At 41.4% G+C, this 23,203-nt stretch overlaps 2 protein-coding genes and 1 long non-coding RNA gene across 6 annotated transcripts; 1 reads left to right on the forward strand and 2 right to left on the reverse strand.

The window, feature by feature from the left end:
- Positions 1 to 540: 540 nt before the first annotated feature.
- LOC146985984 (S-adenosylhomocysteine hydrolase-like protein 1) lies at positions 541 to 9,486 on the reverse strand. 3 transcript variants are annotated; one of them, XM_085779516.1, is made up of 17 exons: positions 9,127 to 9,486; positions 5,450 to 5,561; positions 4,884 to 5,021; positions 4,574 to 4,674; positions 4,323 to 4,425; positions 4,123 to 4,217; positions 3,034 to 3,140; positions 2,829 to 2,945; positions 2,675 to 2,738; positions 2,496 to 2,584; positions 2,307 to 2,377; positions 2,126 to 2,220; positions 1,897 to 1,995; positions 1,313 to 1,381; positions 1,086 to 1,164; positions 862 to 982; positions 541 to 778 (listed from the first exon to the last, which is right to left on the reverse strand). In XM_085779516.1, the coding sequence occupies exons 1-17, from the start codon at positions 9,469 to 9,471 to the stop codon at positions 772 to 774; spliced, it is 1,812 nt and encodes a 603-aa protein (XP_085635642.1). In that variant the 5' UTR covers positions 9,472 to 9,486; the 3' UTR covers positions 541 to 771. The 3 variants fall into 3 exon arrangements, with proteins under 3 accessions (XP_085635642.1, XP_085635643.1, XP_085635645.1); XM_085779517.1 differs by lacking the exon at positions 9,127 to 9,486 and adding an exon at positions 7,738 to 7,899; XM_085779519.1 differs by lacking the exon at positions 9,127 to 9,486 and adding an exon at positions 5,802 to 6,002.
- Positions 3,710 to 15,049, forward strand: LOC146985985 (uncharacterized). Of its 2 annotated transcripts, XR_015036009.1 has the most exons (5): positions 3,710 to 3,792; positions 7,917 to 8,057; positions 12,032 to 12,101; positions 12,262 to 12,295; positions 12,381 to 12,511. It is a non-coding gene; the product is annotated as an uncharacterized LOC146985985 (long non-coding RNA). The 2 variants fall into 2 exon arrangements; XR_015036008.1 differs by lacking the exons at positions 12,032 to 12,101; positions 12,262 to 12,295; positions 12,381 to 12,511 and adding an exon at positions 14,847 to 15,049 and having other exon boundaries at positions 7,917 to 8,046.
- On the reverse strand, positions 11,645 to 15,676 carry LOC146985986 (muscarinic acetylcholine receptor M2-like). The gene is made up of 3 exons (XM_085779520.1): positions 14,907 to 15,676; positions 13,793 to 14,665; positions 11,645 to 12,714 (listed from the first exon to the last, which is right to left on the reverse strand). The coding sequence occupies exons 1-3, from the start codon at positions 15,087 to 15,089 to the stop codon at positions 12,403 to 12,405; spliced, it is 1,368 nt and encodes a 455-aa protein (XP_085635646.1). The 5' UTR covers positions 15,090 to 15,676; the 3' UTR covers positions 11,645 to 12,402.
- Positions 15,677 to 23,203: the final 7,527 nt, after the last annotated feature.

The following is a 23,203-nucleotide window of genomic DNA, read 5'->3' on the forward strand; positions in this document are numbered from 1 at the left end:
TGTCCAAGTTAATACATTAACAGACCCAGACTCTCTCCACTTGCAACAATTTGGCTATTTGTGGGTTAAGACTGGGTCATGGGGTTCAGGTTAGGGCTTTTATTTCTGATGGTTAAGGTTTGGGCAAGGGGGCAAAAAGATGCATTAAAATAATGAGATATTATAAAAATTACCTAGTGAGTACTAGGAAATGCATTGAAACACGCACATTTGTGAATAATGGGAAGTTGTGAGGCCTTTGGGAGAAATTATGATGAATGCTAGTAGCACTCAAAAACAAGAATTATACTCTTACGCCCCCTAGTGGGTAAAAACTCTTGTGTCAACCATCAGGGCCAACTGGTGAGCTATAAATACTGTACGTGAACACAGATCATTTGGGGTTGTGCACCACCAATATCTGGGATTTATAGCAAGAATTGCATCTTGTTGTGACATTTTGAATGGGTTGTGTGTAGATCTCACAGATTAATTAGGTTGATTAGGATCACAGGCAATGACAGAATTAAACAGTTTACATGTATAAACATGTTTGCTGCCCAGGTACAAGAGTAAAAAAGAAAACATTCAGCAACTTTGTTTTTTGATTCATATTTCAATCAGCTCCAAAATATCCTTGATTACAGATACAGATATAACTGCACATACACAAAGAAGTGAATATATATCACATTCAGACTATAGAGAACACTGTCCTCAGGACCGTGAGAGGTTTTTCAGAATAAAATCCACAACAGCGCGTCCTCTGTTCTTCAGCTTTATGTCCAGAAGTTAATACCTACAGTATTTGAAATAGGATTTTTTTTGTTAAATCAACCCTGTGCATTGTTTGTATGTGAAGAATATCATTGTTGTCTTTACCTGTAGTAGTTGGGTTTGAAGGGCCCATGTCTGCCTATGCCCAGGTACTTGGCCTGATCATCAGTCAGCTCTGTGAGATGAGCATCAAATGTTGCCAGGTGGAGACTGGCCACATATTCATCTGAAAATATAAACATATAGGCATTTTAAAATTTACCTTATTACTTTGTTGATAGTGAACTTTAGGTAGTGTTTGTTTTGGGGTATTTAAGAGGAAGACTTGCCCATCTTCTTTGGCAGCAGGTAGACGTCCTGTTTGTATCGTCCCTCTGGAGCGTTGTACAGCTCTATGAGAGCTAGAGCCTGAAACACAGGTGTCAACATCTTTATCACAACCACAGGTGACCACTGTAAAAATAGCAGGTGTGCTGACATTTTCGTTTTGATACATTTGAGGAGTAAAGAGCAGTATGCTGTTAAATTGATCTCTAGGAGAAACACTTTACCACACCTGAGTAGCAGCAGTGATGGAGAGGACAAACGACGGCACTGTGGAGCAGCTCAGGTTCAGCAAACGGCCCTGGGAGAAAAATAAAAAACTGAAACAATGTGCGATAAGGTAACAGCAGCACTCATAATAATCTACAGTCTCCTGAAATGTGTTGTATATTGAAACTATATGTAAAATAAACTACAGTGTTTCATTTAATTCACTCTGCATTGAGGTTTTGATGAGTATTGATCAATTATCACTGGTGAAACTACCGTACCTTAAATATTTGGCGAATTTGTTTGATACTGTTGGTCTTGGTTTAACCATGATATCTTGCACCAGGTACTTCCTTGTAAAGAATATCCACCCCGTACACACTGAAAACAACTTCTGTTGTTTGCACTTGACATAATCTTAATTCAATATTTCAAATGAAGTGATGATTGAGTTTTGTAACTAGCGGTGTATTGAATGGGATAAAGCCAGTCAATAGAGCAGCACAAGCCCTTTCAGAGATATATTATACTGTAAGTGTATTTTTGTACATTATCCCATGTGTATAACAATAGTGATAACAACAATAATAACAGCATCATCATTACCTCAGCAAGCAGGACAATCCTCTTGCCATCAGGCCAGATAACATGGTCCACCAGAGGCCTCACACGCTCCCACCGCAACTCTGCAGTCCGCAGACTCCCCTAATGAGCAACAGTTGATACTTAACACACATAAGTACGCATACTCACATAAAAGAATGCAAAGACACACACACACACACACACACACACACACACACACACACACACACACAGTAGTCTATGTTTTTACCGTATCAATCTCAGTGTTGGAGTGTCCCATGTTACAGACTATGCAGCCGGACTTCATTCTGTCCAGATGCTCCCTCACCACCACGTTTCTATTTCCTGCAGAGAAATAAAAATTAAGTAAAACCCAATCAAAACAAAGATGGGTGTTTTCTCTCATTCTCCATAACAGGAAGGCAGTTTACCTGTGCAGGTGATGACCATGTCCGCCTGTCTGACCACCTCACTCAGGTTCATCACTTTGAAGCCATCCATGCTAAGAGGAACAGGGGTTGAAAGAATGGGGTTCAGACTTTTGTATTGTGGCTCTGACTGGGAGGAAGGCAACACAATAAATACATATGCTTATACACATTTCTTCCATTCATACATACCTAGCCTGAAGGGCACAAATGGGATCCACCTCTGTGACGTACACGACAGTGCCCAACGCTTTGAGTGCAGCGCAACAACCTTTGCCAACCTACGAGAAAGAAAAGAGGTTGGTAGAGGTGCTTGAATTGAATCATTTGCATTTTATTTAAGAGAAGATTTCATTTTTATCTTTACCAACCTCGCCATATCCACACACCACCACCTGCTTTCCTCCAAACATGACATCAGTGGTTCGTTTCAACCTGAAAGAAGAGTTAAGCACCATCAGGTCACTGCTGCATGCAGCACCACCACTGTTTGTACAGTATCTTTAACACAACATGGTTCATCACCCATCCAGTATGGACTCCTTGCAGCAGTAGAGGTTGTCAAATTTCTGCTTGGTCACTGAGTCGTTCACATTCATGGCTGGGACACACAGCCTGCCGGCCTTTGACAGCTGGTACAAGCTGAAACACAGTCAAAGACACACATGTGAGCTGGTTAGAACAACTTTGTGTATTTGTAGCAAAATTTGAGACTTGTGTGAGAACTGACCGATAGACGCCTGTGACACTTTCCTCCACGATGCCTTTCATCCTCTTGAACAGGCTTGGGTACTTCTTGTAGATCCAGTGGGTCAGGTCACCTCCATCATCCAGAATCTACCAAGAGTGACAAAGAAAGATACACTTTCCATCACCACAGCCTTTGTAACTGTGACACAATAAAGTGAAGGTGAATCTAAAGCCACTGTTCATCCGACCATAATAAAAGTCTTTTTTAAAGGACAAAGGTCAATAGATTCAGTTTGACTTGCTGAAATATAGCCTTATTGTTTGTTTTAATTATGTATTTAAATAGTGCCATCAATATCACATGATTATAGCTAGCCTACCGTAGGCTATATAGGCTATTTATTTGTACAGAAATGGTTACAGGTTTTGTGACATTTTTGTCCCACAAGAATCAACCGGAATCAACAGGCTCTATCTCACCTTTACCAAACAGTGCAGTTTCGCCAATGGCCGCTTGAGGGAAGATATGCTAAGTTACTTTACAGCTCTTAGCTGATTTCCACCTGTATGACAACTCTACGGGGCCGAAAATATACATAAGTCGCTTCTTAAATAAGGTTTAAGTTATACCAAAGACGGTTTATAGTCCAAGACCCCCATGAGGCCGGGCGTGGTTACTAAGCAACAGGTGGGTGCTAGGGGCCTCACCTCACCTAAGCTAAACGGCATCTCTCTGTTTGTGACGGTTCTTCACGTAAAGAAAGGCTGTCCAGAAAGACGGAAACTGCGCTGCTGTATTGTGAGGTAAATACAATTCCAGGCGTTGTTTATTTTAGTTATTTATTTATGTTTTACATACTAGCACTAATAAGCAGGTTAGGTAAGAGTGCCAACGCTTTAGCATAGTGTTTTAGCTTAGCTCGTTAATTAGCCAAACTGCAAACATGACGTCACCGAGGCGCCGATTTATTATTTTCCCCCTCAAAGCTGTTCAGTACCACCGGGTAAGTTTATTGTTTAATATAAGGAAAAGTTTAATTACATTTTTAACGAAATTTCATTCGTTACAACTAGTTGCACTGCCTTGTTACACTCAATGATCTATTATACATCCATAGTTGTACTCTACCATGTTGGGCTGCCAGGTGTCAGCAGCGACACATCTGCCAATGCACCACCAGAAGTCGTCCTCTGACTCCCCTCTCCATGCAAACACTGAGATGCCTTTGAAGGAATGAGATGGTCAAAAGAGGAAGTTAAGAGGGGCAATAGAAAAAGGAGGGGCAAGTGCTGCTGATGCTGCTACACAGCTGGTTGGATGTAGCCTACCTGTTTCAGCCAGGGCAGCGGCCACAGCGTTTTGGGTGGAGTAGATGTTACATGCTGCCCAGCGACACTGAGCCCCCAACGCACACAGAGTCTCAATCAAGACCTGCAAGAGACCAACACATTCACAACCAGCAGGACTTAAGATATGAAAGGATGAATGTAGTGCATACGCATAAGAATAACCATGAAATTATAAGGCTTTGACTAAACGTCAGTGATTTTTAGGCCAGTTGTGTGTGTGCTGAACTGACCGCTGTCTGTGCAGTGATGTGTGTACAGCCCACCACTTTGGCTCCAGTCAGAGGTTTCTCCCCACCTGCTCTTTTCCTCAGGACCATCAGTGCTGGCATTTCTAAATGTCACAGACAGTGACCGTTGAGCATGAGGACAAACATCATGGATGTGTAGCTACATGTTAGATTTATCTCTTGATGCCTCATTTCATCTCTCATTGCATGTTACTTTTCTTCTAAAGAGTTTCGTTAGATTTTACTACATGAATCATACATTTACCACTTATGAAAATATATTAACAGAGGTTTGATGACTCTGTGGTTTTACCTTGCTGTGCTATTTCGATTTCTCTGCGGCCAAACTCAGCCTGCTTAATGTTTTTGATGCAGAAGTCAGAATAGCCCTTGGAGTTTGTCTGAAGCTTGTCTTTGGGAGAAGTCTCATCGTCAGAGCTGTCACTGCCCACTGTAACACAGAAATGAGATTTTGTTTAAAACCAATCAGCTGGTAAAATATAATAGCCAAGAATGAATGTGGTTAAAGAGATATGTGGTTTGGACTGGAACTTGTTTTGTTTTTGTTGTATCTGGTGCCATTTTTGGAGTCTAGCCTTGAGCTAGGTGAGTCTTTTCTTTGAGTCTTTGAAGTTTGCATAAACTATGGCAGTGATTGACATGTTGGGAAAAGGCTCACAGAGCCGATTAGGACCAAATTAAAGAGACTTAATTCTTCAGAAGACTTTTTCTTTTAATGAAGGTTTAGCTGAAGGAGAAAGCGCCAAGGCTAATCCAGGGGGCCTGTAGTTCTCGTGCTGCTGGGACCAGAACTAGCTCAGTTTATATTTCAAAGACATGTGATCAGACTTAAGAGTGTGTGTTTGTGTGTTTCCTTACCAGAGCTGAAGCTGTCTGTCGACGACTGTGAGATGGAGTGAGACAGAGAGCGACGGCCTGTCTTGGTGGGACGTTTGTTGAATTCTTGCTTCTGGTCAGTGAACTGTATTTGCTGTGGAGACACAAACACACAGGGTAAACAACACAGTGAAAGAGAGACAGGTCACATGCGTAGTCTCTCATCAAAGTCATGCTAGACACGGCTGATGCCAGATTTGCACAGAAGCACCAAACATCACAGCTAGTCTCTGTTAAACTACCACCTTTTTTCTTTCTCAGCGTGTCACTATCACACCAACAGTTTAGTGCCTGTTGGTGCCCTGACTCATCTCTGTATCTGTTGCTGTCTCACCATCCAGTGTGGCTGTCTGAAGGCTGGGCTGCTGCCACACGAATCCCACTTGGCCATGTTTGCTCCCTGGCAGCTAAATCTGTCTCTGCTGCCTGAGCCTGAGCTACGAGTCCAGCTCCAAAAAAACACCCCCCAAAAACACACACACACATGCACACCACGTGCACTGCACACACTTACACACTCTGCTAGCTTAGTGAGGGCTTATTCCTTACACGCACCAAAGCAGACACACCCCCACGGTGACCCTACCTCTGAAAAATACACGCCTAACTGTGTGAGCTGCTGTGTACTGCAGATCACACTGTTGGATCAAATCTGAAGGCATTCACTTAAAGAGACATGCCACCAAAGTGTGGAGTTGCTGGAGTAGCCCTTAAAAAGTGTAGCTGCCCCTCTCTTCTACCCCTCTGCTGTGCTGTGACCCAGGGCTCCAGATTGCTCCTAAATGGGGGTGTTTTGCCTCTAAAATATGAGGCATTGTAAGTAAAATTTTCATCTACTTGCGCATGTGCAACCAGTAAAATTGCAGTTTTTTTTAACACTGATGAAACATGGAATCTGTCATTGTCAGTTGCAGGTCAATGTGTGTGAGGAAATATTTGCTTTGAAAGTCGATTTAAAAAATTTTGATTGCACCCCTAAAATTTTAAGTTAGGGGCCACTGTGCTCCTATAAAATGTTAGTATGGAGCCCTGTGACCTCTATAACAGGTCACCGAGAGTCTGTCATCAGTTGTCAGTTCAGAAGAAGCCACAAAGACAGTTTCAGAGTGAAGCTGGATTCGTCCAACTAGTGCGGACTAGTGAGACTTGTTGCGTACGAACTGATGAAGCCCCTTGGATAAGAGGCGAAACGTCTTCCCAGACAAATACAAGTCCAGTTGCCTACGATTCAATTTGCCCAGAAAAGAACGATGACCTGGATGAATGAGAATATCCATAGACTGGATTAAGAGTTACAAAAAATACAAAGATCGGGCTGAATGACATGCAGACAAATAATATCTAATATTCTTACATCAACAAGGTGTGAAATAAATAATTATTTGAACTTCAAGTCAAACATTTCCATTGTTTTTGGAAATAACTCTTGCATCCTGAAGCTTTCTGTTCATAAATGACATTCATTACAGCTGCATTAGTGCGCTAAGTAGGAAAAGGTATCAGTTTGAGTGAGGATTAAAGTGGAGCATTTTTCAAGTGATGCTGCTGCTCAAACTGAACCCTCAAATCTCCAGTAAGAGCGATTAAACCTCTTACCTGTGAATTTCAGGTTTTAAGTTACTGACACTTGTGTGACCTTAGTTTCTTCTGTCAGGGTGATACAGAGATAAAAAAAAAAAAAAAGAAAAAGTAACATGCACACGACTGGAGTGTTTTCAAGCACTTGTAACTCTTCAGAGACAAACTGGTGTAAAATGTAACAGTATTTTTGCACCAAGTAATGATCACGTGAACACAGGTTTCTGTACAGCTGTCTGTTACTCAAGCAGCTGCTTAATCTTCAACACAAAAAGACATTAAGCTGTGACTCGGAGCAGTGTGAATGTTAACTTAATGGTCACAAAACTGAGACCAGAGACCATGTCGGCTACTGAAGGTGCCTCTGAAAGGTCCAATGAAAGCCAATAATTGTTTTAACTGAAGTTGCTGTGAGTTTGTATGTGTTAAAAAACAACAACATATTTTTGGGAGATAATCTGTGCGCTGATTTGCTTCGAACAGTAATGACTTTTTGACATTTCTTCTGTGCTCTTGGAGAAGACAAGAAAATATACAGTTTAAATGATTATTTAAAACATTTGTTTAAGTATACATCAGTTAAAACTGTTTCATACTTCTACCTTATTCCTCATGAAAACCTGACCTGTTGCCCTTCAAAAGAAAACTCAAAAACGTTTCCCAAAAAGAAGCAAAGCAAAAAGCAGTGATACCTTGATACAGATGGACTGCACTGCCTCCTGCTCCTTGGCTTTAGTGATGTTGACTAGACTGTAGGCTTTCTTCATGCTGGCTGAACGCTGCCACTGTAACACACAGCTGCTGGCTGATGTAGCTGAACTATATGCAGAGTTCACACAGTGACGCTTTATGCCCCACCCTCATCCAACAGGCCCAGGTGACAGGTGGACAGAGGACAGAGGGAGTGGAAAGAAGAAACAAATGGAGGCTTTGTCAGACAGAGGGGAACTCTGGGAAAGCACGGAGAGGAGACGGACAGGTTGGAGATGCAGAGAAGTCAAGTAAGAGCATTGTAAGGAAGAGAGAAGCTCAGTCGAAGTGCACTTGAGGCCACAGATGAATATGAATATGTACACTGAAGTGCACTTTGCTCTCAGGGTATACATTCAGCAGAAAGATACACACAACTATAGACTCATTTGTTAGTGAGAGAAACGAGGACAGCACCTATAGCGACAGACGACGGCAAAGTGAAAAAACACAAAGCTTGAAGCTGCGTTCGGGTTCATAGAGGGCAGCTTAGGTTTCTGCTCATAAATCAGACAGTACAGCCGGACTTAACCGTTTCCTGTCTGCTAAGTGGCTCAGGAGCGTCACACATGCTGGTCACTTCAGCCTGCATCATCACATCATGGAAAGTACCACACACAGCCTATGAAAGCAGTTGCATAATGTCTTTTGTGGCTGGAGAGGGGGCTTTGTAAAGTGAGACTAAAAAAAGACTGCAGATGATATCACAGTGATGTCATTAGGGTTATTTTAGAAATCAGATAGTTCACTGAAAGTTTCGTGCAGTTCATGCAGCCGAAGACACATTAAAAAACAGTCAGGATATCGCACTCTCTGCTGCTCTGATGTTGACCACTCTGGTTTGAATCTGTCACTTAGTCACTTTTAACAAAGTGAGATACTAATCACTGTTCATATTAGTGTGGCATTGTGCCCTTATAATAACACTGTTAGACTCGTTATGGACACTTTGAAAAGGCCAATATTGATGCAGCAGAACCAGACAGGTTGTACTCATTTAGTCTTCTTCCAAGTCATAACCATGTGTCTACATTACCCACAATGTCACTCATCTTTAATCCTTCATTTTGAGATTCAGGTGGTTTTATTTTTTATATTTCTTTCAGAGTCGACCACCACAGAATTGTTTTTTTAACCTATGCTACAGGGTTTGATGAGTTCCCTTTCAAGTTTGTTCTGAGAGAGACCAAATCAGTAGCTACGTCAGGTGGCTGGTCAAACATTGCAAGAGACGTGCGCATTGCAACCAAAATCATTAACAGCCTGAGCATATGCAGGTTCACGCTTCCTGTGGAGTCAGTAAGTGTAAGTGTATCAGGGTCCTTGCTCACCATGTCCGTCTTCAGAGCTTCAGTAACCGTCTCTCCCGTCTCTGAAGCCTCCGCCCCATCTTGGCCCTGACCCTGAGCAGTGCACCTGCTCTCCGCCGCCTTCAGCATCTGCAGCAGGTTCGGGCTGCACTTAGGGCTACACTGGTCTTTGGTGCTGCCCTCTGTGGCATTCCCCGCTGCCGCTCCATTCAGCTCCGCTCCCTCCTCCATATCTGGTTCAGGATTATCAACAGGTAGCGACAGGTCCTCCCAGGAGGTCGTCTGCTCCTTTTCCTCTGCCACGACTCTTCTGGCAGTCAGTAATGAAAGTGAATTAGATTCATGCTCGCGGGGCAACTCAACCATACGCTACCCACATACATCTGGTATGTGTGTGTTTACTCTAAACAGCAGCAGTTCATGGGTTGCTTTGACCAAATGTAAAGTGGACAATTAGCCATGGATGTAGTGTGTACAGGGTAAACATCGATGTGAGCACAGCTTTTTTGTCTCAGAGGGAAATGTAAATTGGAAATGTAGGAATGTAACTCCCTGAGTGCAGCCAGATTTCAGAGTATTTGTATGCGTCATTTCTTTCATAGGCCACATATCGGAAAGAGTCTGTTTATGTCAAAAGAAGCAGTGATTGTACTCAGACATATGGAGCCGCTTCTTGTTTTTGTGTTGTCTTTGATAACACTGGATAACAAAGAAATGATTGCTACACAGACAGACAGGGGTTACAATATAAACAAACAGGCAAGCTGACATGTTTACATAAAACTCTGCCGGCGGCATTAGTGGCCCCATGATGACAAACCACCTCCCTCACATGTCTGATGTCTGATGTCAGGTGAAAAGTGTGCCAAACAGAATGGCTGATAAAAGTATGCACATGATGTCTTGCCAAAATAGACAGCTGTAGTTTTAAAAGGCTTGAAATACAGAGGTTAGTTAAACATTTCAGTTTAATAATATTGTCCAACTGTGTGAAAAGAAGCTGTGAGCTTTTGTCTTGAAACAGCAGTCAAGCGCTCCTATGGAAACTGGAAATGTTCATACGGGCACCTCATGAGGAAGATCTCTAACGCTTAAAATTCAGTGTCCTTCTTTTGTGTGAAAATTTAAAACTTGAGAAAACACATCAAAATACACAAACGCACCGCAAATTAAAAAACAACAACTTCAGTATGACAACACACGCCGCCGCAAAATCACACAACACAACAGAATTGTTTCCAGGCAACACTATAAAGTGATGAACTGAGATGAAACTTGTTTTCAATGCCATTGGGAGTTAAACGAATTGATAACAAGTGCGTCCCAGATGGTTTGTACTGTATTTTGTTGTTGTTATATTTGGCCTTTACTCTGATCGTGAGATAGAATAAGATATTTTGTGGATTTGGAGCACTTTGTGTATTTGTATGTTTCTTTCTTAAGCTGCAGTGCCTTGAGGCTCCAGTGCCACTGCAGCAGTGAGCGGATGAAAACAATCCAGTCCAATGCACTTTATTTATATAGCACATTTTCAATCCATAAATGTTTACCAAAGTGCTGCACAGTGATTAACATACAGGACATAGAGCACAAAATGTAATAAGATTTAGAAATATTAATAAAAAATAAATATGAGCCATAAAAGGACAGACAAATAAAAAATACAATAAAATGCAAATTAGAAACAAAGAGAGATTTTTGTACAAAAAAAAACTCCTGAATTATTCATTTCAAATCTTTATTTGTTGTTCTGTTTAATTTCTTGTGCAGGAGTATCAAGAGAGTCGTTTTTTCTTCCACTAGAGGGCGTAACAGCTCCACAGCTGCCTCAGAGAAACATTTCCTGTCTTCTCTCACCACAGGACAGGGAGAGGGTTTCAGCTCAGATCGGTCTGTTTTGTTTCTGTGTCTGACCGAAACCAGGAGGAGAGGTTTATGACACCCCAGTCCAAGGGAGGAGTCGTGGTAAAGAGACACCTCATAAACCCCCCCACCCCACCCCGTCTCAGATCTTCCTCTGATCCTCATTTCTTTCAGTGCTGGAATTTCAGATGCTGGTGTTAAATAGGGAGGGGTGTAAAAAAAAATGACCCTCTAAAAACTAGTGAGGTTCTCACTTGAACCCTTTAAAGGGATAATTTCTGTAAGAAACCTAATCATAGATTTTTGCTTGATCGGACAGAGTTTTATTTTGTCTTTGAACCAGGTTTCTTCTTCCCTAATCTGTTTTATCATAGAAAATATTTGAGTGGAACATCTGTAGTGTGGATTTTATTGCTTCTATTGTTTCACTCTCCTCACATGTCCCTGTTCAGGGAATATACCTATTAAACATAAATTGTATAATCCACCAACAAGTGGTGAAAAAACTGAATCTTTGATGATGAGCATCGTGTTAAGGACTGTGGTTACATAAGAGACAAAAGCAGTGAACTAGATATCCTAACCTGCTCCTTCTCATGCAGCTGTGCACCTTAATCCTGAGCCCCATACTGTACGAGATCCTCTCTGACAAAGAAAACTGATTGTTAATGAAATGTTCAGACATGGTCTCTTTTATTTGGAGAAAACATGTGAACGTGAAGAAAGATGAGAAGGTACAGACAAATCTTACACTTTGGCTCATTTCACAACAACATGGATTACAGATGTTATTAGCTTATGACTGAGTAAATTTACAACATGCACACACACACGCACACATCATTTTACATTTACTGATAGTTATATTTTTCTCCTTAATTCAGAGCCATTTTTCAGTTCAGCTGATTCTTTTTTTCCATTTCACAGCTCATTGTCTCTTTATACAATAATGTGGTAATAATACAGGATATTTCAACAATGCGGTGAATCTTTTTTTTTTTTTTATAGTTGACATATGCTTTTATCACATTAACCCCACTTTTTAATGCAGGGGTAAAAACAGGTTGCATGTTAAAACAACATACTGCACAAGCTCATGTAGAAGGAGCAAGAGAGGAAAACGTCCTGTCAAGGTAAAACCCTAAATCACTGTCAACTGTACATTTTTTACAATACACTGCATTTCCACCAGAATGCATTGTCCAGAGTGTTATAATACAATACCATGTCTGTTTATAAAATCATTTAAAGTTAAGTATTATTATACGTTTTTAAACACAGTTTTATTTTCAGTGGCAGTGGGAGGAAGTGAAAACCAAACTGCACAGTGAGAACAACATACCTCGAGCATCTTTTTAACATTATATTCACTTCAGTATTCACTTAATCACATTACTTTGACTCCATCACAGACACGAGGCGGGATCTCCACCCTCATCGTGCTGAACGTATGTTCTTGTACTGACACAGGAGCAGGTGCTTGAAGGTGTTTTTGAACGTGGCGTTGCAGAGGGCGTAGCAGGCCGGGTTGATGGTGCTGTTGATGTAGCAGAGCCAGTAGCCGATGGTCCAGAGGGAGTTTGGGATGCAGACGGAGCAGAAGGTATTGATCAGGACCATCACATTGTACGGCGTCCATGTGGCGACAAATGCGACGAGGATGGCCATTATGGTGCGTGTCACCTTTTTCTCCCTGGAGGAAATGCCCTTCTTTTTCCACTTTGCAACAGCGTTCTGCTTTGTTACCTGGAAAAAAGAGGAAAAGAAGCTGGAATTTACTCTCAATGGCTGACTTCATTTGGAGTCATGTTTCTGGTGGCATCCTATACAGTAGCTCCATCATTCATTCTCTGCTGCAGCGCTACAAGTGTGTCTCTATCATGTGGTGCAGAGCTGGTGGTGTGCAGTGGGATTTCAGAGCTTTATGTCTGTGGCTGAAGAACAATGAACAGCAAATATTTAGGCTAAAAAAAACTAAACAATGAGCTGAAAGACACCAAAACACTTCATTAAGCTGAATACATTTTAAAGACCACAGCCATGCCAGTGGCTCTGTGGAGCAGCAGTGCATTCAGCTGGATGCTGATGTCAGCATGCGAGTACACTGAGATTCATTTCTCCCCTTTAATAATACCAATTGGTATTGTATTTTATATCATTGGAAAGCTTGATTAGTCACCTTTACAATGAGGTACCACTTGTAAAGATTCATGGAATGAGCAAAACATATAGTGCCCCCAAAAAAGGTGTCAAAAACCCCCTGCAATATTTTCCTGTTGGTATTCACTCTTGTTTTGAGTTGCTTGCTGGATTGGATGATTGTACACTCCCACAGTTACTCATTGTAAAGGTGACTAATCAGGCTTTCCAATGATATAAAATACAACACCAATTGGTATTATTTATATTAAAGAGCACAAATGACTGACTGAAAAAAACATTTCCCAACTTTTTTTGAGGAGTGTATGTTTGCATGTTTTTCTAAAAGCAATATTTAGTATCCAGTTAACCAAAATCATAATCTGTTTCTAACCCTTACCAACTACTTTTTCCCACCTAACCCCAAGGAAGGACCTTTTGTGCCAAAACCTAATAAAGCCATGACCCTTATTGTCGTAGCGGTGGTGACAATAGTAGGCCGGTACAGTCACTGTTTTTATTATGATAACCATGACAACCAAGGTCCATTCTGCAGTGCTGCAGACATAAAACACGACCGATGTGGTTGTTAAGGTTGGAGGACATGGGAAAATATTAATAGCTGGAATTCCAGTCCAGTTCACGATTGATAATATGTGGTGTTTGTAACGATAATCAAAGGTACCTTTAACAGTGTCCTTGTGACCAGACTTTGCCTGTCAGCGACTGAGTTCTCTGGAGAAGGCGGCTGTGTTTGATTGGTCTTTTTCCCACCATTCGATCCTGTCTGTGATGACTCGGGGACGGCAGCTGGGTCTTTGGACGTTGAAGCGTGGATGCTGTCTGAGTCTCCCTGGTCGTTTCTTTCTTCCTTGCATGGGCTGCCTCCGTTTGGCTGCTGCAACATCTCCTTCTCCTTCTCCTTCCCATCTGCAGCTTCCTCCTGAGCTTCTTTCGTCACACTGCAGTTGTTCTGGCTCCCACCTGCGTCCTCCTGGCTGTGAGAGGGGCCCTCTCCCAGACTGGTACCCGAGGTCTTCCTGCTGTCCCTCCTCACCCGGCTGCGGCTGGCCTTGGAGATGCGCCAGTAGAGGTAGATCATGATGGCCACCGGCAGGTAAAACGCTGCTATGGCCGTCCCAAAAGTCACCGCCGGGTTGGAGAAGAACTGGATGTAGCACTCACCTGGTGGCACGGTTCTCCCGTCTACGATGAACTGCCAGAACAAAATGGCCGGAGCCCACAGGATGAACGACAAGACCCAGGCCGCTGCGATCATCAGACCCGCCATCTTGGTGCTGCGGCGCGCTGGGTAGCTGAGTGGTTTGGTGACACAGAAGTAACGGTCGAAACTAATGATGAGCAGGTTCATGACCGAGGCGTTGCTGACCACATAGTCGACAGCCAGCCACAGGTCGCACACCACCGCTCCCAAAGGCCAGTAGCCAATCACGATGTAGACGGTGTAGAGGTTCATGGAGCAGATGCCAATAATGAGGTCTGCACAGGCCAGGCTGAACAGGAAGTAGTTGTTGACGGTCTGCAGGTTCCTGTTTACCTTTAGAGAAACAACATGAAGCAGGCTGTCAGATGCTAATCTTTTTTGCAAAATGTGATGTGTGTTTTCTCATTTCTATTAGATTACCCCCCCACACAAACACACACACAGACACACACCCAGGGTTGCACATGTTGTATTCTTATCTGTAATTCTGGATGTGCTTTTTCATGGTGCCCAGAGATGGATGTCCTGAAACATGCTCATTAATCATGAGTGAGCAAAACAAGAAAAGCCGAACCTTTATGGAGACCATGACCAGGATGTTTCCAATGACAGTGATCAGACTCAGAGATCCAGCCACCAGGATGATGAGCACAATCTCCACTATTGTGTATGGACTTCCAGAGAAGAGGCCGGTGTCGTCAGCCCCGCTGCTGTTGGTGGTGTGGGATGAATTCAGAGCCTCCATCCTGTCTACCATCGGATATCCCTCTCACAGATGCTTCAGGCTCGAGTCACATCTGCACAACACCTGGTAATGAAAATGGTTATGAGAGAATGAGCTTCTTTACAGTTACTTTGATATACTTTCGGTGTTCATACGACATCTTTGTGTTTATCCGCCCACACACAGTCACAGATCCAAAATCATGCGTTATGTTGAGTGTGTAAGCAGATGGCAGGTGTTTGAGTGTTTCTGAGTTTGCAGCGCGGGCTGTCAAGGATGGACAGGTGAATAAATACAGTCTGCAGCAGCTGTGTTTAGAAATATACAGCACATACTCATATCAGGAATAACACATTGAAACTGGTTTGGAGTTTATATCTGCACAGTGGGTCTTATCTTATATCTGTAAATCAGCAGATATTTATTTACAATTAACTGGCAGTTGTGATTTGACTGGAATAGTATTGATGCTTTCTATGTAAATCATTATGCATCTATTCTAGCTAGTGTTGGGTCTGTGTTATCTTTAGACTTGTATAATAATTTAGTCGTTAGTTTCTTTGCCAACCTACTTTCCTCACTTACATCTTAACTGACCTGGAAATCTTAATGCTGATCCAATCTGACCTGACAAGAGGACAAGACAAGAGGTCACCTGCACCTTAAGCGAGGGCATTTAAATTTCACATTCAACCTTGAAAGTCATAAAATGACCCCTTGAGATGATCTAATCAGTGTGAATGCCAAGTTCTCAAAATGTCAGGTCCTTATTTTGATCTCATATGCTCATAGGAGGTATTTCCTAAAAAGGACAGAGTTGAAATTTGGTGTTGCCTGGTTTGAAAACAGGATTTGTGAGTATGCATGTGTCTGTGTGTGCTTGTCTGCTTTCCTGTTTGAGACAGGACAGACTAAACAAAGGTTATCAAGGTAATAATGTAGGATTTTCACTGGATCACCCACATTAAATAGATCCAGACACTCAAGTTGCCTTATGCAGGTGCCTGTTTTGTATCATGCAATGGTTTGTGTATTTAGAAAAGCCCCACATGATCAAGTGAACAGTAAACCACCACAATTATGGCCAAGTATCATTACAGTTACTATTATGTTAAAGAACAAGAAACATCAGGAATAGACATACAGTATGTACACAGCGTAACAAAGTGATTATCTGATGTATTCTGATCAGAAAATCAATGTAAAGACACTTAGATGAGACCAGGGGGTTGTTGCATACTGCTGAAACCCTGTAAGTGACTCCATTAGACTCCACGATAACATCATACTGTACCTGAGAGATGTTTCCTTCCTGCTCTTACAGCGAGATGAAACTTCATTACAGCATCTCTAACTCTATCACTTACTCATCAAAGACCCATTCTGGGGCTTTTCTGCCGCAGATGAAAAAAAAAAGAGCTGGTGTGTGTGTGTCTGTCTGTCTGTCTGTCTGTCTGTCTGTCTGTCTGTCTGTCTGTCTGTCTGTCTGTCTGTCTGTCTGTCTGTCTGTCTGTCTGTGCCTGACTGCCTCATAGTGACCTCTTCATGTGAAATTTGGGCAAACTTTTGCTTTAATCATTTGGTGTGGACAAGCATCTCATGACAAAACAACAAGCAGGTCTCCATGAGGTTAAAGATTAGATTTCACTTGGTTTAAGGTTAAAGTTTAGGGTTTCACAAAGCAGAACGCTGTAGTAATGGTTAACACCAGGTATGTCTCTAGGGAATTAATGTACGTCAATAGAGTCTCCTTCAAGCAGTGGTTGATGACTCTATAGGTCCTTTTGAGTAAAAGGAGGAATACAACATAGTCAAAATACTTCATTTTAATCCTACATTGATCATTTTAAAAGCACAGAAATATTATGGAAACAGGTACTGAGGAATACATCTGTAGAGAGTTTGTTACATATTGTAGATTTGTGAGGTCTTAATTGTACTTTTTTAATAATTTAAAGCCTTTGCGCCTTCATCTCATCTCTGGCAAAAGGCTTCATGAGCCACCACAAACACGACACACCTGAGTCTCTGACCACAGAGTGTCGGCTGTCATATTGCATTGTGGGTAATGTAGCCACCAGGAAGACGTGTGGATCACAGAATCTGGTTCTACTGCACCAACTCTGATACCTGATTATGAGATTTAAGGGGCCGGCTACATCAGTAGAGTACTCTTAATACGTCAAGTAACTTTTAACCACAGATAAATGTAGTGGTGTAAATTAAAATACAGTAGCCTGTTGTCATCATATAAAATAGAAATACACAAGTTAGGGACCTCACAACTACTTCAATACAGCCATTGATTAAATATCCGCTACTTTTACTTTTCAATTTACTGTTTTTGACCGCTTCAAACCTCACAGTCTCTACAGATGTTTTTGTACATTTAGTTGAAGGACAGTGAGGTTGATATCAAATCCTACTAGTTTTGCAAGTAAATTTGCACCACATAGAAGCTGTCTAATAAGCCACATGATGTGATGGCTGATGAGCGTCAGGGGATCGCTGCCTGCTCACGAGCCCGTCTTCACCTCCTCCCTCTATTCACACTAATAAGACCTACATTACTGGACCTCCCTTGTTGTTGTTCAGGGCTACTGGACAGAGTCATGGAGGCAAATAGTATTTCTTTGACAGGCACAGAGACATGGTAATTAGATCCAGCAGATGCTGCCTGCAACAGCTGTACCGGTAATATGCTTCTAGGATAAAGTAGTACTCATCTGGCAGGGAAAGCTCTGCTTTAAAAAGTCTGTATTGTCTTTGATATCGTTGCCGATACACCAGTCGGCTACAGAGTCAGTAGTTAGTGGCAGATGAGACAGTGAAATAAGAGGCTTGTTTGCAGAGACCGGAGCGAGTGGAAACACATCTGTGGCTGCGGACACCAGTACACAGTTTGATCAAAAGAAGGATTTAACAACCTCAGGCTTCAAAGTGGTTTCATTTTTAATTGTTTCATTGCAAATTAGATTTATGTCTCATAAATGCATTTTATTGTTTACAGTGTCGTTTCAGGACAAACGTGTTTCTGACTAGAAATCTTGTCATTTTAGATGTTTGTACAGATAGTTCCACTCAAACAGCAACTGCAAAGCATGTGAATATAAAAAATGTATCCATATGAGATAAAATAACTTTGAAAAGCAAAGCACACCCATTTAGATTAAGGCATTATTTGACAGTTTTTGAAAAATTGTCAAATTTCTCAATATTATTGCACCAGTTACCATAAGTAGTGTAAGTGAGTGATTTCAGAGAGAAGTGTGTCCTGATTCTGGGGAGTGGGAAATTTCACATGAGGCTGAGCTTTGGCCTCGCACAGCAGTGTAATGGAGAGAAGAGAAGACCACAATGTCTGTGCTGTAGTTGTGCACTGGAGCCAGAAAGAGGAAAAGGCACAAATAACACAGACCACGGTGGAGAGCACTGAAAAATAAACCCAAAATGATAAGGAGGGAAAATAGGAAAGTAATATAATAAAAAAGACACTATAGTGCTGCACAAGCAGAGGAAGTGCATCCCAGGGGACATGAGTAGGAGAGAGTTAATGAGCAAAGATTAACAAACATAACTTGATTTTATCTCGTAGGCCTACAGTTTTCAGGGAGGAGCTGTCTGTTTGAAATCTAATTTCCCTCTTAAACACAAACAGTGTAACCAGGGGGATTCCTCGGGAGCAGGGAGACTGGGGAATCCAGGCTCGGGATCTGATGCTGCTGGCCGATGGAGAGCTTTCAGCTCAGCACAGAAATGAAGATAAAGATTTCCTGGACAGCCTTAGGGGGACAATAAACTCACTACTACTCTACAATAAATTGAAACTTCCTCAGGAAGCTGAAAGAGCATATGAAGTGCAAAGTTTCAATCAATATATTGATGTATCACATAATCCTGGAATCCTTCTTTTGGTTTGTCTGTCAGCTCACAGGGACAATATTATCAATATTTTAAATTTTTCTACAGTCTAGTTTGTTTAAAAAAAAAAAAAAAAAAATCGGTATACCTCTCTGTATACCTTTCTTTTTGTTTTACTTTAAATCATTGTTTCAAGCAGGATTATTTTACTTTATCGCACAGGAAAAAGCTGCATGATTTACACCAAAAAAATTGAGTGCATGATTTTTGGGAAATTCAAAAACATTTTCTGACTTTATAGATGTGTTGAAATACAATTTCCTGTACCGGTGCCTCAGTCAAAAATATATGAACTTCTCTTTGGAGTTTCTGATCTATAAGTCAGGGTAATTTCAGTGTCCTTATACCTGCAGCGGTTTTGGTAGAAATCCACAGAGAAATGTTGTCTTACCTTGTCCGAAGGGAACGACATGGATGAGCTGCTGTAGATTCGTCCATGTTCGTGTCACTTCTGTCGAGAGACTGGAGCAGAGAGAGAAGCAGAAAGTAACCCTACGATGATGTTGCTCCTCCTCTGACAAGAACCAGTGTGTGTGTGTGTGTGTGTGTGTGTGTGTGTGTATGTGTGTGTTGGACAGCATTAGAAACTGACGGTCAGAGCAGGGAGGGGTCGTGGGCACCGTTAGTGAGTGTTGCGTTGAATCCCTTGAGCTATAGGGTCGCCAATTTGAATAAGCAATAGATGGAGACAGATAAGAGACGGAGCAAGATGTTTGTTTCAGAACCATGGAGAGCAACTCGCGTCTCCAGTCACAAGCACACCATGTTCTCCAAAGCTGTGGGCAGTCATGTAAGGAAAAGTTTGAGCAGCTGTTGTATGAAATGATGCGGTGAAGCCTGATTCAAAAAGAGGACAAAACAGAGGGGTCACACTTCTATTCTGTTGCTGCGGGACGTTAACCTTTAAGACTCTGCTGCTGTTTTGACCTTTTAACCAATGACGCAGTCTGCCCCAGTTGGTGGATGACCTTACTTTGATGGAATTATCACAGAGAATAATGGTCCCTATCCACAAAACAATATTGCAGTTTAAAACGTGGAGCATGCCACCAAACAGGCCAAAAGTGATTCGTTATTCTGATTCAAACTCTGGGCACAATGATCGCATCAACGTTCGTCTGTTCATTAGAATAGAATATGAAATAAACTAGAAATCCTTTGTGTTATTTCACTGTCTTTCATTTTTCAGTATGGTGATGGTCATGTAGAAAACTGTATGGTTGGGTGTGTCCGTGAGTCATGAGCATCACCCCTGCTGGTTCACAATTTGTCATGATCACAAATCAATATGAGGTTTTTTGACTCTGCCTCCATGATGTGTGTGTGTTTGGTTTCCTGTCTCCTAGAAGCTCCTTGAATTTCTGGGACTCTCTGACATGTATTAGTGACAGTAACTACAGTAATTATATTTAGCAGCATTACTCCCCCTGATGGTATAGGACAACACAGACATTACTATATGAATTAGGCACCACTAATAAGGCTATGACTGCTAAAAAAAAAAAAAAAAAAAAAAAAAACAATTTGAATTTTATTTTGGATAAAACACTATTTTTTCTTTCTTCTGTCAAGTCAGTACAGTAAATAGTGCATGAAGTCATCAGCCAGTTAGTTCAGCTGAAAGACTGGAAATGGGGAAACACGACCCCCTGCAAAAACCATCACCAACTTCTCTTTCTACTATCACTGAAATCAAATGTCAATCTGATTGAGTAATACAAGCGTAAAGAGTCGCTCTGTAACCCAGTGAGCTCTGCAACCAAATGAGAAGTTGGAAATTTTTCCCAGCACATAAAAGTGTCGACAGTAGCAGCAGAAAGAGGTAGTGGTCAGTTTGTACTTGTAAGAAATAATAAGAATACGTGAGTATCATACTGTTGCAAATTTCACACTTCCCGTGATTCCAAATGAAAAGTAAAAAAAAATAGAGGCACCGTTTTCACAATGCTTCCTGTTGACAATGGCTTGTTCAGTTTTAAAGCCCAACACTGGATGTATAATTCAGTTGAGATCTGTACAGTGGTGTCTAATCCATGCTGGCATTTGCTTTGCATGGTAACATCATGTAAGGACTTCATTCACGCACAGACACTGATAGTCCTTGGGCCAGACCAGATACCAGTATCACTTGAGTGGGCAAAACCTTACCTATACTAAATTGTTTTTAGGGTCAATATAAGAAAATTTAAATATGATAGCCTTTTCATAGGAGCAGCTTTTTATATTTTTTTTTCGCATTTTGTTATTTTCCCCTATAGACAGATTGTCATTAATTCCAAAACGAACACAGACGGCCAAATAACACATTTAAAGTCATTTAACACTCTTTTTGGACATCACACATAATAGTTTTTTCATGGTCCTTCGAGTCGGAGCAAACACTCATGCTGGAAAATGGACCTGAACGTGTAAACGGGGCAAATACACATGGAATCGGATATTGTCAGATCAGATTCAGGCCCCCGTTATATGTGGAAGGCTGTCTTTACAGTACAGGCCTTGATGCCCAATTCCAATTTGTTGCCTTAATCCGATTTTTTTGACTGTCTATTTACATTTTCTATCAGAAGTGACCCATATCTGATATCTGCCTTTACACCTGCTTTGTTTGTGTGAAACAACCTGCTGGAAATAAAACAAACATTTGTGTACATTGTTTGATTTTCCTGTCTTGATTTCTAATGGGCTCGATTCAGTTTTTGCCGGCAGGAAAACGAAATCTGGTGTTTGTCTCACGCGCTCTCTCTTTTCACACTCCCTCACTTGCCCGTGTATTGATCAATAGACTGGACAAAAACAGACGCTCTGACACCATGAAAATGAAACACTATAATTCCTGTGACAACTGGCCAAGGTATTCCCGGTCAGCCCCACGTGTCAATCACAGGCTACAGAGGTAGGCCTATCTGATTAATTTCCACATATAACGGGGCCTGAATCTGATCTGACAATTTCTGATTCCATGCGTATTTGTCCCGTTTACACTTTTATGTTACAGATCCGATCTGAGCCACTTGAGAGGAAAAAATCGGAATTGAGCCACTTGAACCGTGCAGTGTAAAGACAGCCGAAATAAATCAGATACAATCAGATATCTGCCAATACGTCTGCAGTCTAAACAGACAGATTGGATCTTTCCTGGCAATGCGTGTCATACGTCATCAATAATAATATTAATTCCCATGCCCACATGTTTTGCTGAAACTCTGTAGCCTGTGATTGACAGGCTACAGAGGTTATTGACATGTGCGTCAGTGTCAATAATACCCAGGCCAGTTCTCACAGGAATTATAGTGTTTCATTTTCATGGTGTCTGCGCATCTGTTTTTGTCCAGTCTAGGCAGATCAATTCGAGGGCAAGCAAGGTGTGAGTGTGAAAACAGAGAGCGCAGGAGACAAACACCAGATTTCGAGAAAGGCCCAAAGTTATTAAAGTGTGACTCTCTAACACGGACAAAACCTTTGATACCTATGCCATCTTAGATGATGGATCGGAGTGCACAATGTTGTTACCTGGTTCAGCAGGATATCTGGGCTTGGAGGGAGAGCCTGAGCAACTTGAGCTTCGTACGGTGAGGCAACAGACCAAGAAACTTAAAGGAAGAACCTTAGATTATCCGCTGCCTCAAGTCCTGAGAAAAAAATACTTAATTGACAGGGGTTTCACATCCACCACCTTTTGTTCACATTTTGTAGATCTGCGTTCATCATTGTTCAGTTACCAATATAAAGGAGTGAACTGATATCTGGATCCAGTGTTTTAATGTGCACACCACATGGTTGTTCTGTGAGCCGGTGTTACCACCACCACCCAACCAGCATAGTTTTTTCATTGTCAATAAAGGTATCTATCTATCTATCTATCTATCTATCTATCTATCTATCTATCTATCTATCTATCTATCTATCTATCTATCTATCTATCTATCTATCTATCTATCTATCTATCTATCTATCTATCTATCTACAGTGTATCTATCTATCTATCTATCTATCTATCTATCTATCTATCTATCTATCTATCTATCTATCTATCTATCTATCTATCTATCTATCTATCTATCTATCTATCTATCTATCTATCTATCTATCTATCTACAGTGTATCTATCTATCTATCTATCTATCTATCTATCTATCTATCTATCTATCTATCTATCTATCTATCTACAGTGTATCTATCTATCTATCTATCTATCTATCTATCTATCTATCTATCTATCTATC

Source organism: Trachurus japonicus, chromosome 6, assembly GCF_045865225.1.
Source record: "Trachurus japonicus isolate A0001 chromosome 6, Traja_1.0".
Taxonomy (NCBI): domain Eukaryota; kingdom Metazoa; phylum Chordata; class Actinopteri; order Carangiformes; family Carangidae; genus Trachurus; species Trachurus japonicus.